Source organism: Rhamphochromis longiceps, linkage group LG6 (genome assembly GCF_057381845.1).
Source record: "Rhamphochromis longiceps isolate RC_006_pf linkage group LG6, R_longiceps_female_GT1.1, whole genome shotgun sequence".
Classification (NCBI taxonomy): domain Eukaryota; kingdom Metazoa; phylum Chordata; class Actinopteri; order Cichliformes; family Cichlidae; genus Rhamphochromis; species Rhamphochromis longiceps.
In genome coordinates this window covers 33274897-33287327 of record NC_140562.1, presented here as the reverse complement: position 1 = coordinate 33287327, position 12431 = coordinate 33274897, and the positions used below count along the sequence as shown (strand labels likewise).

At 39.9% G+C, this 12431-nt stretch overlaps 1 protein-coding gene across 1 annotated transcript in view; it reads left to right on the top strand.

The window, feature by feature from the left end:
- Positions 1 to 12431, top strand: part of LOC146668402 (dolichyl-diphosphooligosaccharide--protein glycosyltransferase subunit TUSC3) — an 85670-nt gene that overhangs the window by 51901 nt on the left and 21338 nt on the right. Inside the window, exons 5-6 of the mRNA XM_085410304.1 lie at positions 967 to 1107; positions 1318 to 1407. Of these exons, the coding sequence (XP_085266430.1) occupies positions 967 to 1107; positions 1318 to 1407 (231 nt within the window). The remainder of the gene's footprint in view (positions 1 to 966; positions 1108 to 1317; positions 1408 to 12431) is intronic.

Below are 12431 nucleotides of genomic sequence, written 5' to 3'. Positions count from 1 at the left end.
GCAGCCTGGTACATGGCAAATTTGTAGGGCAAACTTTTAATAGCTGTAGAGTGTCAACACATTCTCATTTGCAATATAATAATTTCAAGCCAGTTCAATTGTATTTATATAACACCAAATCACAACACCAATCACCTCAAATAAAATTGTCACCAGTTACACATTTATCTTTTAGAACATCTTGATCTGTTGGAATAACAATGTTTGGTATTATAGTCGCACTGAAATATCCTCAAGAAGAAAGACACTGAAAATAGAAGAAAAAAAACATATTGCAGAGAATTTCATAGACTAATTTTATTGGCCTTGGTTGATCACATCCTCAAATATTACTGAGTTTAATGGAACTGAGTATGTACCCCAGTATAATGTCACAAGTTATTATTATTATTATTTTATATAATTAATAATGTAGTTTTAATTCACAAAGTAGTGTGTGATTATGTGGAGGAAGAGTATTCTGTCAGAAACAGATTCATGGTCTTTGTTCTAGATGGAGTAATTGTGCTTGCTGTGTTGTGGCTCTCTTAAATTTCTTTTTATGTCTCTGTCACAGAAATTAACTGCAAGGAGTTTTTAATTTATATGTAAAATTCATATTTTAGTACTGGAAGTAAATTATTTGAAATTATGGAATTATTTGACAGTTTCAAGGACCCTTTTCTGCTCACATTAGTATTAGTTCAGAAAATGATTTGACATTTTAAATCAGCTTTATATTTGCTTCTCCTTCAATAAAAAACCCTCAAAAATTTCAAATATAAAAAACACTGAGTACATAATGTTACTTTCATCCACTCACTGAGTTTTATCTTGAATGTGTAAGAAATCATAGGAAATTTTTGCTTTACATCAGATATAGAATATAATTTTACATACAGACTACTACAAAATTAAAGTCATACAGCAACTGCAACATGTTACCATGTTATTCACTTTCATCTCACTTTCTTTCTGGCTTTTCAGATTCGGGTCTTCCGTCCTCCTAATTATTCAGGAACTATTGCTTTGGCGCTCTTAGTATCTCTAGTTGGAGGATTGCTGTATTTGAGGAGGAACAACTTGGAATTTATATACAACAAGACTGGATGGGCCATGGCTGCACTGGTATGATACATATACACCAACATTAGGTTGGAGTGAAATATTTGTTTTTCCATATTTATCTACTTTTACATGTCAGGGACGTTGTGTGAAATGAGATTAGGGGTGTAGTTTTCTCCCCATTTTAACAAAAATATGATGTCATGTTTTATGTAATGGAAAAGTTACTTATCTATGCTTGACTCTCTCATCTGTTATTTTATCTCTCTCTAGTGTGTGGTGTTTGCAATGACATCTGGTCAGATGTGGAATCACATCAGAGGTCCTCCTTATGCCCACAAAAATCCACAGAATGGACAAGTGGTATGAGTTACATTTCTTTCTGCCCTGCCAGTGCATATAAATGTATATATATGGTTTAATTTTAGTTGTTTTGTTTCTATTTGGCTTTGTACTGTCTTCTGTCCTTCAATCGATCGAACTTAGCTATGTTTTTACCTTAAAAGCTGTATTTTAAGGTATAAGTTTAATCTTTTTTACCAGGTTGTAAGTGAAAATATATTAGATCAGTGATAAAAACATCTGTAAGATTATTGGCCTCAAGTAAAATAGACTCTGTGCCATTACCACCTGCTAACGGGTCAGACATGGGACAGTGTGTGTGTGTGTGTGTGTGCGTGCGTGCGTGCGTGCGTGTGTGTGCGTATGTTACTGGACAGCTGGGAAGAGTCATTTTGTGTTAATATCACCCTAGAGGCATCTCAGAGTCATCTTGGGCCAAGCAGAGTGGGAAAGAGAGAGGTGTTGGCCAAAAGACTTTTTCTTTACCGTAATTCTTTCTTGCTTGTTTTCTCTCATTGGTAAATGGCCTGTATTTATATAGCGCTTTACTAGTCCCTAAGGACCTCAAAGCACTTTACATGTTCAGTCATCCACCCATTCACGCACACATTCACACACTGGTGATGGTAAGCTACATTGTAACTACAGCCACCCTGGGGCGCACTGACAGAGGCAAGGCTGCCGGACACTGCCGCCACCGGGCCCTCTGACCACCACCAGTAGACAACGGGTGAAGTGTCTTGCCCAAGGACACAAAGACAGAGACTGTGCGAGCCGGGGCTCGAACCGGCAACCTTTCGATTAAAGACAAACTGCCAACTCGCCACGATCGCCCCCATTTTTCTGCGCTTTCTTCCTTTCATGTTGTCTTCCTTTCAGGTCTTTTTGTTTAACCTAGCTATCAGCCGGAATTAGAGTAATCTATATTTGACAAAGTTTGTGCACATAAACAAGGAATTTGACTCAACCATCCTTTCTTTCATATAGTTGCTGTGTTTTAGAGAATTGCCACTTATTATCAATATGTGTGCAAATACTTACTCACACAGTATTTCCAGATATAGCTTTGCAGGTCATCATTTAGGTTTCTCCACTGAAGTGTGAAATTAAAATAAAAATATGGAAGGAAAATGGAAAAAAACTATGAACTTGGAGGAGAGTAGGATCAGAACAATGAAAGTGAAATGGCCATATAGAAGAAAGGGAGGAATCTGAGAAATTATGTTTGTGTCTGCAAGCCGAGTGCGTGTGTGTATGAGGTGCTGTAAGGGACATTATTACTGAAACGCTCTCACACACACTATTGAAATTTTATCTCTCATACACACTACTGAAACACTCTCACACTGAAACCCTCTCACACACTCCACTGAAAACCAAGGCATTTCAGTTGAACAGGAAGTTGTTTCCTGACAAGGAAACTGAAGGAAAAAGTGGTAGATTTCAAACAAACCACTACACAGATGTCTACTCCGCAACCTGCTAGTAGCCTAAGTGAAGCAGCTGCATTACTTAACAATATATTAGCTTCAGCATAAGTCAAAATTTAGAATAGCAGGAGACGGGCAATATCCTGGTTAATTTTTTTTGGCATATTTGCTTTTTGTCTTTTTTAGCGAAGAAGAAAATATCTTAAAATCGTTAATAAAACCAGGGAGAGAAGGCTTAGTGTTCCTCCATATAGCACAATGGATGTGATATTTACTCAAAAGTATGATGATGTTAAGAATGTCTGAGACACCCAATGCTAGATGATCCATATAAAAAAAATTATATGATGTAATTCAAATGGTGGCACATCATTAATTTTTAGGGAAATCCATTTTTAAGTCACACCAAAAGCATTGTGTGATAGGGCATAGAAAAAAAAGATGTTCTAGGGTTTCATTTTCATCAGTGCAAAAAGAACACGGATCCACCTCAAAGCCAAATCTCTTTTTTAGAAATTCTGCCACAGGATTAATTTTGTTTATGACTTTAAAGTGTGTTTCTTTAACTTTAGGTAGAATAGGCCATTTCATACATTTCGAGTTTGCTTTATCGAGTGTATCTGAAATAACTAAATTAGAACCATGTTATGTAACCATTCTGTCATAGCTATGAAATATTTTGTATTTGAAGAAACTACTAATACATTTATTATTGCATTTTTTCAAACAGCTGACATTGTCCTAGCAATAAATTAGGAAGCACTGATGAGAAGTTATTGTATATCATAAAGTTTTTAATCAAATGAAGCAGAGGCAGTGGGATCAGTTTACAAAATTAGTTATATTCTCTTTGAGAACAGTTTAGACAATATTCTTCTGAAAAGTCTGTGTAACTTAGAATGACATCGTTCTCATGCAACAAATCTGTTATGAATATAATCTTCTTGTTAAACCAGTCGCTCTTGAAAATTGATTTTCGATTACATTTTATTACCCTATTATTCCATAAGGTTGAATTATGAGGAGAGAAGTTGTGGGTAAATATCGTTTTACTCGTGCAATATCATTGCAAAGTCTCTTTGGGAAAGTTCGATATGTTGATCGGGATTTTATTTACCTCAAAATCACATTTCAAAATAAAGTCTAATCCTCCTATTTTACTAAACAAGGGTTGTGACAGACAAGATTTTAACCATTTAATTCTGAGGGTGCCAACCATAGATTCAAATTCTGGCGCTTTGATGCCACCTTTATTGTATTCCTTAACAAGCTGAGATCTTTCAATGTAATAGGTTTTATTCCTCCACAAAAATTGGAAAATAACTGTGTTAGCCTTATTAATGTTTTTAGAGGAGATATATAGAGAGTGACAAGGATAAATCAATTTGGAGATGCCTTCAGCTTTAGATACGATGTTTCTGCCAAAATAGTGAGGTCTCTGGTTAACCAGTGGCTAAGTGATTTCTTCATCTCCATGATACGGTTAGAAATATTACAATCTCTTCTAATTAGGCATTTAGATATTATCAGCCCTAAATATTTAACTTTACATTAAACTCTAACCGAAGCTATTGAGAAGTCAGAGCTTGTATGAATCGGGAGTTGTTCACATTTTTTGGTATTAAGAGATAAACCAGAAGCTTTAGAGAAAATTGAGTTTTTTCTACCACTGATTTATCTTTCAAAAAAAATAGATGTATCATCTGCGAATTGACTTATTTTGAAGTTTTCATTAAAAATTGATACTCCTTGTATGTTGTTAGAATTCTTTTTTCATAGTGTTGAGTTTTTGTATATTGGCAACAGTTGAGGTGCCAATATAAAAAGCTTAGGGGAAATAGGACATCCTTCCGAATTCCGCGTTTCACGTTCAAGGAAGCTAATATATTGTTAAGTAATGCGGTTGCTTCACTTAGGCTACTAGCACAGCGGTCCCCAACCCCCGGGCCCTGGACTAGTACCGCTCTGTGAGTCGTTTGGTACCGCAAGTGTTGAGGCTTGGGTTTGAAATTTATGGTTTTCAGGGTGTTTATCGCTTTTTTAATCGTTATTTTTATATCTTTTATATTGTTAACTCTGTTTCCCTGGGTCTTTTCCCATGTGTTATGATTAAATATTCTCTTTTTGGGGGGTACCGGTACACGTTTTATTTTATTGTATTTATCCGCGACACCTTAAAGGCCGGTCCGTGAAAATATTGTTGGCCTTAAATGGTCTGTGGCGCAAAAAAAGGGTGGGGACCGCTGTACTAGCAGGTTGCTTGTAGTGGTTTGAAATGTACCAATTTTTCCGTCAGTTTCCTTGTCAGGAAACAACTTCCTGTTCAGCTGAATCAGCCAATAAAGGTGAAAAAAGGAGTTGGTCAAAGTCAAACACATAAGAAAAACACTGACAAAAAAAGTACTTTAAACAACTCAAACCCACAGGAAGAAAATGTTCGCGAGGAATCCCTCATTCTTCTTTAACTTTAAGTTAAAAAAAAAAAAATCTATTTAAAAGACATAATTCTATACTTAGCTTGCCTTTTTTGACAGAGTTTGCCATATCACAGCATGTGTGTAAGTGTTTGGTATGTGCATGCTTCTTGTAATTCATGAGTACATGGATTTTGGGTATAGTCTATGTATGAACCTCTGTGCATAGGTTTGTTAAAGCAAAACTATGTTTCTGTCACATTTTGAGGCAGCAGCTTTTGCTTTTTTTTTTTTTTTTTTTTTTTGGCTCCATAGTGAGACACACTACAATTTCATCTGCTTCACTGTACCATTCGTCAGTTGACAAATCCTTTCAATATAGTGTACCTGGTCTTGCTCGCTCATCATTTTGAAGGAATTACACGGTCTGGTGAATGTGGGAGATTAGAAAAAGAGGTGAGAAAAGGTAACATGAAAAGGGGTGGGAAGAAACAGAAAGGATAAGATGATACTGATCCTTTCTGAATCATCTTCTCATTCACTGCCATTTACCATCAGGGGATGGAGAGAACAAGAGAGGAAGGTTAAGGTGTGGTTCAAAAGTGTAAAGAAAAAAAGACGAGCATCATTTGTAGTCAAATATAGCCAAGCCTAGTCCTGCTCCTATGTCAGATAAGTCGGTCCAAAATTCAAGACAAAGCAAAAATAATAGAGTAAAAGCACACATTGCATGTTTTGCAAACTATGTGAGTGGAGTTACTGCTGTTAAAGAATAGTGGATGGCAGGATTTTAGGAACACTTTGAAATGTTATTAAGTAAAGGGCACCATTATCACTATAACCTTTTAAGAGCAAAAGTATACTCATTGCACACATTGTCATTGTTATAAAACTTTTTTTAAGTATATTTTGTAGCCTGTCGTAGGCATGCATAGTCAGCATGGTCATTAAAAAAATGGCAGGAACACAGAGTCACACGAAGCTTCATGTTAGCCTTATGGTGATGAATTTTACATCAGTCATACTCAAGTGGACCTTCATGAACTCATGGATATGGAAAGTATAACTGCAGGGTGACACTGTAAAACAATGGTTAGTAATGTTGCATCAAAGCAAGAATGCTTTGGGTTTCAATCGCCTGCAAGTATGGAGTTTGTATGTTCACCCTGTGCCTGCATAGTCTGCCTAACTGTCACAATCTAAAGGTGTTTTGCTAGTTGGTGACTTTAAACTGGCTGTAAGTATGAATAGTCAGGCAGGTATGTTTGTTTCAAATTAGCTGACCACAGGCAGAGTGGGAGTGAGTAGGCAGGGCATGGAGGAGAAAGAGGAGCAGAAGGAAGACAAAAATAAGTAATTATTTGAACTGATAAACAGACTGAATAAGGACTTAGTTGGGACAAAAATAAAGAAAAGTAAAAACTGTATGTATGTACATAACTTTCATTCAATTATATAATGCAAAAGTACAAAACTGCTCCCTGTCATGTGTGCAATACCATGCATTAGCACAGATGAATTAGGTTTTTAAAAAATAAATTATTTCTACACACAAACAATACCATCAACTTCAACTGAAGAAGCTATTTTGGGCATGAATAAAAGTGTTTCAAAATCAAGAGATAGCAAATGAGTGGACTAGAGGGATGTGGAAATGACAGGGAAAAAGAAAGAAGAGCTGAAGGGTACATTAGAGAGCTACATCAGATGAGGGTGTAACCCATTTGTTGTCAAACAGACTGAAAAATTACAGAGAGCACCAACAGTGCCTGAGAAATAGAGTGCCTTTTACACAGAACAAGACAGAGAGACAATACAGCCAGAATTAAAAGACAGGCAGGGGCAAGAGGGGGGTGTGGTGCTTTGGTAGTCTGTATGCATGCAATACATCCACTCCTCCCTGCACGGTGTTTGTGTGTTATGTTGATTACTGGCTACTTAGAATATCAATCCTTTTGCGTTGGATAAATGGAAATTTTTTTTTTTTTTTTAAACAACAACCTCACTGTTCTACATACTTATCTCCATGATAATGTCCCTTACGGCACCTCATACACTTAAGTTTGTGAACACAATAACTCAGGAAAGAGCCAACATAGGACAACATTTCACATTCATACCATAGGTGAATATAGCAAAAATCATGGACTTGAATATCAGTGACGTCAAGGTCAACATCAAAGTTAGAGGTCAAGTTTTCTGAAACTCTTGTAAACACAATATTTTGCGAAAATGGTCACCTAGGATTTTCAAACTTAAACCCTAGGTGTCACGGTCTGCGGAGACAGGCCGTGTGGTGGTGTGTGTGATGGACCCAGGTGCGTACACAAGTGAGTAGACGGGAGTGAACTTTAACAGAAAGTGAGCCTTTATTATGGCTGAAGACAAAGTGTACAAACACAGCAGGAATAGCGTGACTAAACTAGACTATAACTAAACTGGGAAAACTAGTACTGTGACAAACTAAGAAGACTCAGAGACTATGGTGATAACTGCAAAGACTGACCGTGAAAACATGGAGGTGGGAACAGAGACGACGCAACACAGACTGCATGAAACACATAGGCTGTATCCCAATTCAGGGTCTGCAGCCTTAAAGTACGCAGCCTCAACGATCCTCAAGGGCCGCGTACTTAAAGACCGCTAAGGCCGGAAGTGCGAGGCTTGTGAAATGGGACTGTCTAGCCTCCGTTGCGCTGCCCAGGTTGCCTAGCAACCATGATACTAACAGCTGGAAACGTTTCATACAGCTTTGTTTGACAGAAATGAAGGAGAAAATCTTTTGTTCATTTGTTTGTTTCTTTCTACATGAGCTTTGATCATTCTCTGTAAGATTAAGCTCAGCTATTGAACGGCATATATTTTAAAGTAAAGGCTTTAAAACCAAGTTAGTACAAACATCACTTATGTCACATAACTTTGCCGACATGTGGCCAACAGTAATGTTTTAATGTTCTTCGTTATTAAACATTTGCACATAAATAAGTGACATGATATTCAGTACTTAAAGTTTACTCTTCGGGCGCCCCTCATCCGCCGTTTTTTTCAGCAAAATTATCCACACTATGCATTCTGGGATATATTGGGCCACGAAGTCTACACCGCCACGTCCTTAAAATTCAGGGAAATTAAGGACGCATTTGAGGGCCGCATTTTGAGCAGCCTTCAAATTGGGACAGCCTTCGTCGCGTCGCGGTGACGTAATCGGCCTTAAAATGCGGCCTTTAAGGCTGCAGACCCTGAATTGGGATACAGCCAGAGACTAAATACACATGAGGGATGATCAGGGGAAGTGGCCACACATGGGAGCACAGTTCCGGTTCAGAGGAAGGTCGCGCGCTGGACGGATCAATCGGTGGCCGCGTTACAGGCGCACTCGATGACGCAGACTGGGGCATGTTCAGAAACAGCTCCGATGATGATGTCAACGTGTTTACGGAAGCGGTTGTGGGATTCTTCGGGAAACTAGCGGATGATACCGTGAAGACAAAGACTATCACAACGTTTCCCAACCAGAAGCCGTGGGTGGATAAAACCATCCGCGACGCTCTGAGATCCCGCACCGCTGCCTACAACACGGGACTCACGACGGGGGACATGGACCCGTACAAAGCCGCGTCATATAACGTGCGGAGGGCGGTGAAAGAGGCGAAGCAGCGCTACGGGAGGAAACTAGAGTCACAACTCCAACAGAGTTACTCTAGGAGCCTGTGGCGGGGACTAAGGACAATAACGGACTATAAAGCACCAACAACCGGTATGACGAACGCGGCCGTGACTCTGGCAGACAAGCTGAACACTTTCTATGCTCGCTTCGAGGCTGCAGCTAAGGACTCCAACGATGCTAGTGCTAGCGGCGCTAATGGCTGCAGACAGGAAGATACTGCCAGCACCGGAAACGTGCTCTTCATCTCCGAGCATGAAGTAAGGAGAGCCTTCAAAAGAGTGAACACCAGGAAAGCAGCAGGACCAGACTGCATCCCAGGTCGTATAAGAGACTGCGCATACCAGCTAGCTCCTGTGTTCACTGAGATATTCAACATCTCTTTATCTCAGTCGGTGATCCCCACATGCTTCAAAGAGTCCATCATTGTTCCTGTCCCGAAGAAACCCCACCCTGCTTCTCTCAATGACTATCGCCCTGTAGCCCTCACCTCAGTAGTGATGAAGTGCTTTGAACGCCTGGTCAGAGACTTCATCATTTCTTCACTACCAGACACACTGGACCCACTACAGTTCGCTTACCGTCCAAATCGTTCCACAGACGATGCCATCTCTCATCTCCTCCACACATCACTCACTCACTTGGACACTAGAAGGGGAATTATGTTAAAATGCTCTTCATAGACTACAGCTCTGCATTTAACACCATAATTCCCTCCACACTCACCACCAAGCTGGAGCATCTGGGACTCAGCTCATCTATGTGTCAGTGGATCTCCAACTTCCTAACTGGCAGACCACAGGCAGTAAGGATGGGCGGACATGTCTCAGCCTCCACCACTCTCAGCACTGGAGCCCCCCGGGGGTGTGTTCTGAGCCCCCTGCTGTACTCTTTGTACACATATGACTGTGTGGCCACTACCAGCTCCACCACCATCATCAAGTTTGCTGACGACACCGTCGTGGTGGGCCTGATCTCTGATAACAACGAGACGGCCTACCTGAAGGAGATTAGGAATCTGGAGAACTGGTGCCAGAGGAACAACCTCCTTCTAAACGTCAGTAAGACAAAGGAGCTGATAGTGGACTTCAGCACTAAGCAGGAGAGGAACTACCAGACCCCTGTCATCAACGAGTGCCCAGTGGAGAGAGTGGACAGCTTCAAATACCTCGGAGTTCACATCACGCAGGACCTGTCATGGTCCTGTCACATCAACACCGTGGTGAAAAAGGCCCGTCAGCGTCTCTACCACCTCAGACGCTTGAGAGACTTCCAACTGCCCTCCAAGGTGCTCAGGAACTTTTACTCGTGCACCATAGAGAGCATCCTGACGGGAAACATCTTAACCTGGTTCGGGAACAGCACCATGCAGGACAGACGAGCTCTACAGAGGGTTGTGCGGTCAGCTGAGCGCACCATCCGCTCCGAGCTCCCTGACCTGCACTCAATCTACAGCAGGCGGTGCTGGACCAAGGCCAGGAAGATCGTGAAGGACCTCAGCCATCCCAACAACAGACTGTTCTCTCTGCTGAGGTCAGGAAAGCGATTCCGCTCGCTGAAGACCAACACAGAGAGACTGAGGAGGAGCTTCTTCCCGCAGGCGATACAGTCTCTCAATCACACCACCACACAGTACTGACCCACACATACAGTTCTTACACACACACTGGACATTCTGGACATTGTTTTCACTTCATCACTTAAATCACTTTAAGCATATTTGCACTGCACAGGACATAATGTGGATTGCGCAACACTGGTCACTATATTCTTCATTTCCAGTTAATACTTGTACAGCTGCTGTTATTGTGTATATATTTATTTATATTTCTCATACATTCTTATATAGTTCTATATTGTGTATTTTGTTGTACAATTATTTTATTTTCAACTTTAATTTGTATATTTTATCTTATTCTTTCCCAGTTAAATTTACCCTTCATTCTAATTTGTGTTGTACAGTTATTTCATTTTTAACCTTAATTTATATTTTATTCCTTCCTAGTTAAATTTACCCTTTTTAATTTATTTCCTATCTTATTCATAGCCTTTTCCTTTTTTGTTTTCTTTAGGTCACGAGCAGTTGTCCAAGCATTTCACTACATATCGTACTGTGTATGACTGTGTACGTGACAAATAAAATTTGAATTTGAATTTGAGCTGACACACATGAACCTAAGACAGGACAGAAGTGAAACTAAATACACTGACATTGAATACAGACTTTCAAAGTAAAACAGGAAACATGGAGATTAGACATGACATGAACTAAACATAACCACGCAGACATGACTCATGACAGGTAGACGCACGAACCAGGGAGACTGAGTACAAGGGAAGATGACAGAAACGACAACATGAACTTGGCTACATAAGACACACAGACATAAACACATGAAGGGCAAGGGAGACTTAACACAAGGGTAATATAATTACAAATGAGCTAGAATAACTTAATGAACCTAAACAAACAATAAACATGAAAATAGACTAAAAACACACTCAAAACACTGGGTCGCACGACCCAGGACCATGACACTAGGTGTATCTACAAGGAGGTTGAGGGGTAGCACTTGCAGCTGTCGGTATTTTATAGACTATGCAACAGAGCAAGTGGGTAAGCAGTGTAACAGCTTTTAGGATGACACTCTGTTAGGCCCTTCAATTAAGACGGGTTTCCTATTGGTCAGTGGCTGCATGGATATACAATACCCATTGCTAGTGAATGTTTGGTTCCATTTGGTTCCACATGCGTGCGCGTGCACACACACACACACACCCACCCACACACACTAATGGAGAATGCACAATATAACCTGAGTTTTTGTCTGCTTTTTTGTTGTGTTTATTGGAACGGTCAAAAGTTCAAACAACTTTGCACAAGATGAACTCAACAAAGAGGTGGCTAGTTTTGTATTATTTCTTTTTTCCTCCCCCCCCCCCCCCCCCCCCCCCCCCCCCCTCAGATATATTATGTATTATGTATTCAGATGTATTAAACAATGCAGGTCTTTTTTTGTTGTTGTTAAATGAGGCTGAGCGCTGAAATGTTCAAATTAAAAGGCTCCATGTAGACCAACTGGTTTGTTGAAATTGTCACAAAGTGTCACAAAGACACTGGTCATGAAAAGCAGAGTTTTGCATTGTTACCGCCTGCCAGCATCTTAGATTGCAGCTTTCTGATACTTGACACATTGTTCCAGTCAATAATAAGCCCCCAAAATAAAAGAAATAAACTCTGAAGTATATGTAGACGTACATCAGTGTAAATTTACATCAGTGTTGCCGTGGTTTCCCTTCAGGAGGGCTGCATCATTTCTCCTTGGCCTATTAATGCTTCTGTCCCAGGATGATTAGAGGCATGCTTTGTAGGGCTCATGGTGAGTCAAATTAAAGTGGTCACCAAGGCAAATTAAAAAATAATTTATAAGAAACTGTACCTTGAAAATATGCAGTTCACAAAAAAACCACACGTTAACAAAATTTAGTGTCTCCATTCCTACACACTTTTACTTCCTGCCTTACTGAGATTTACAG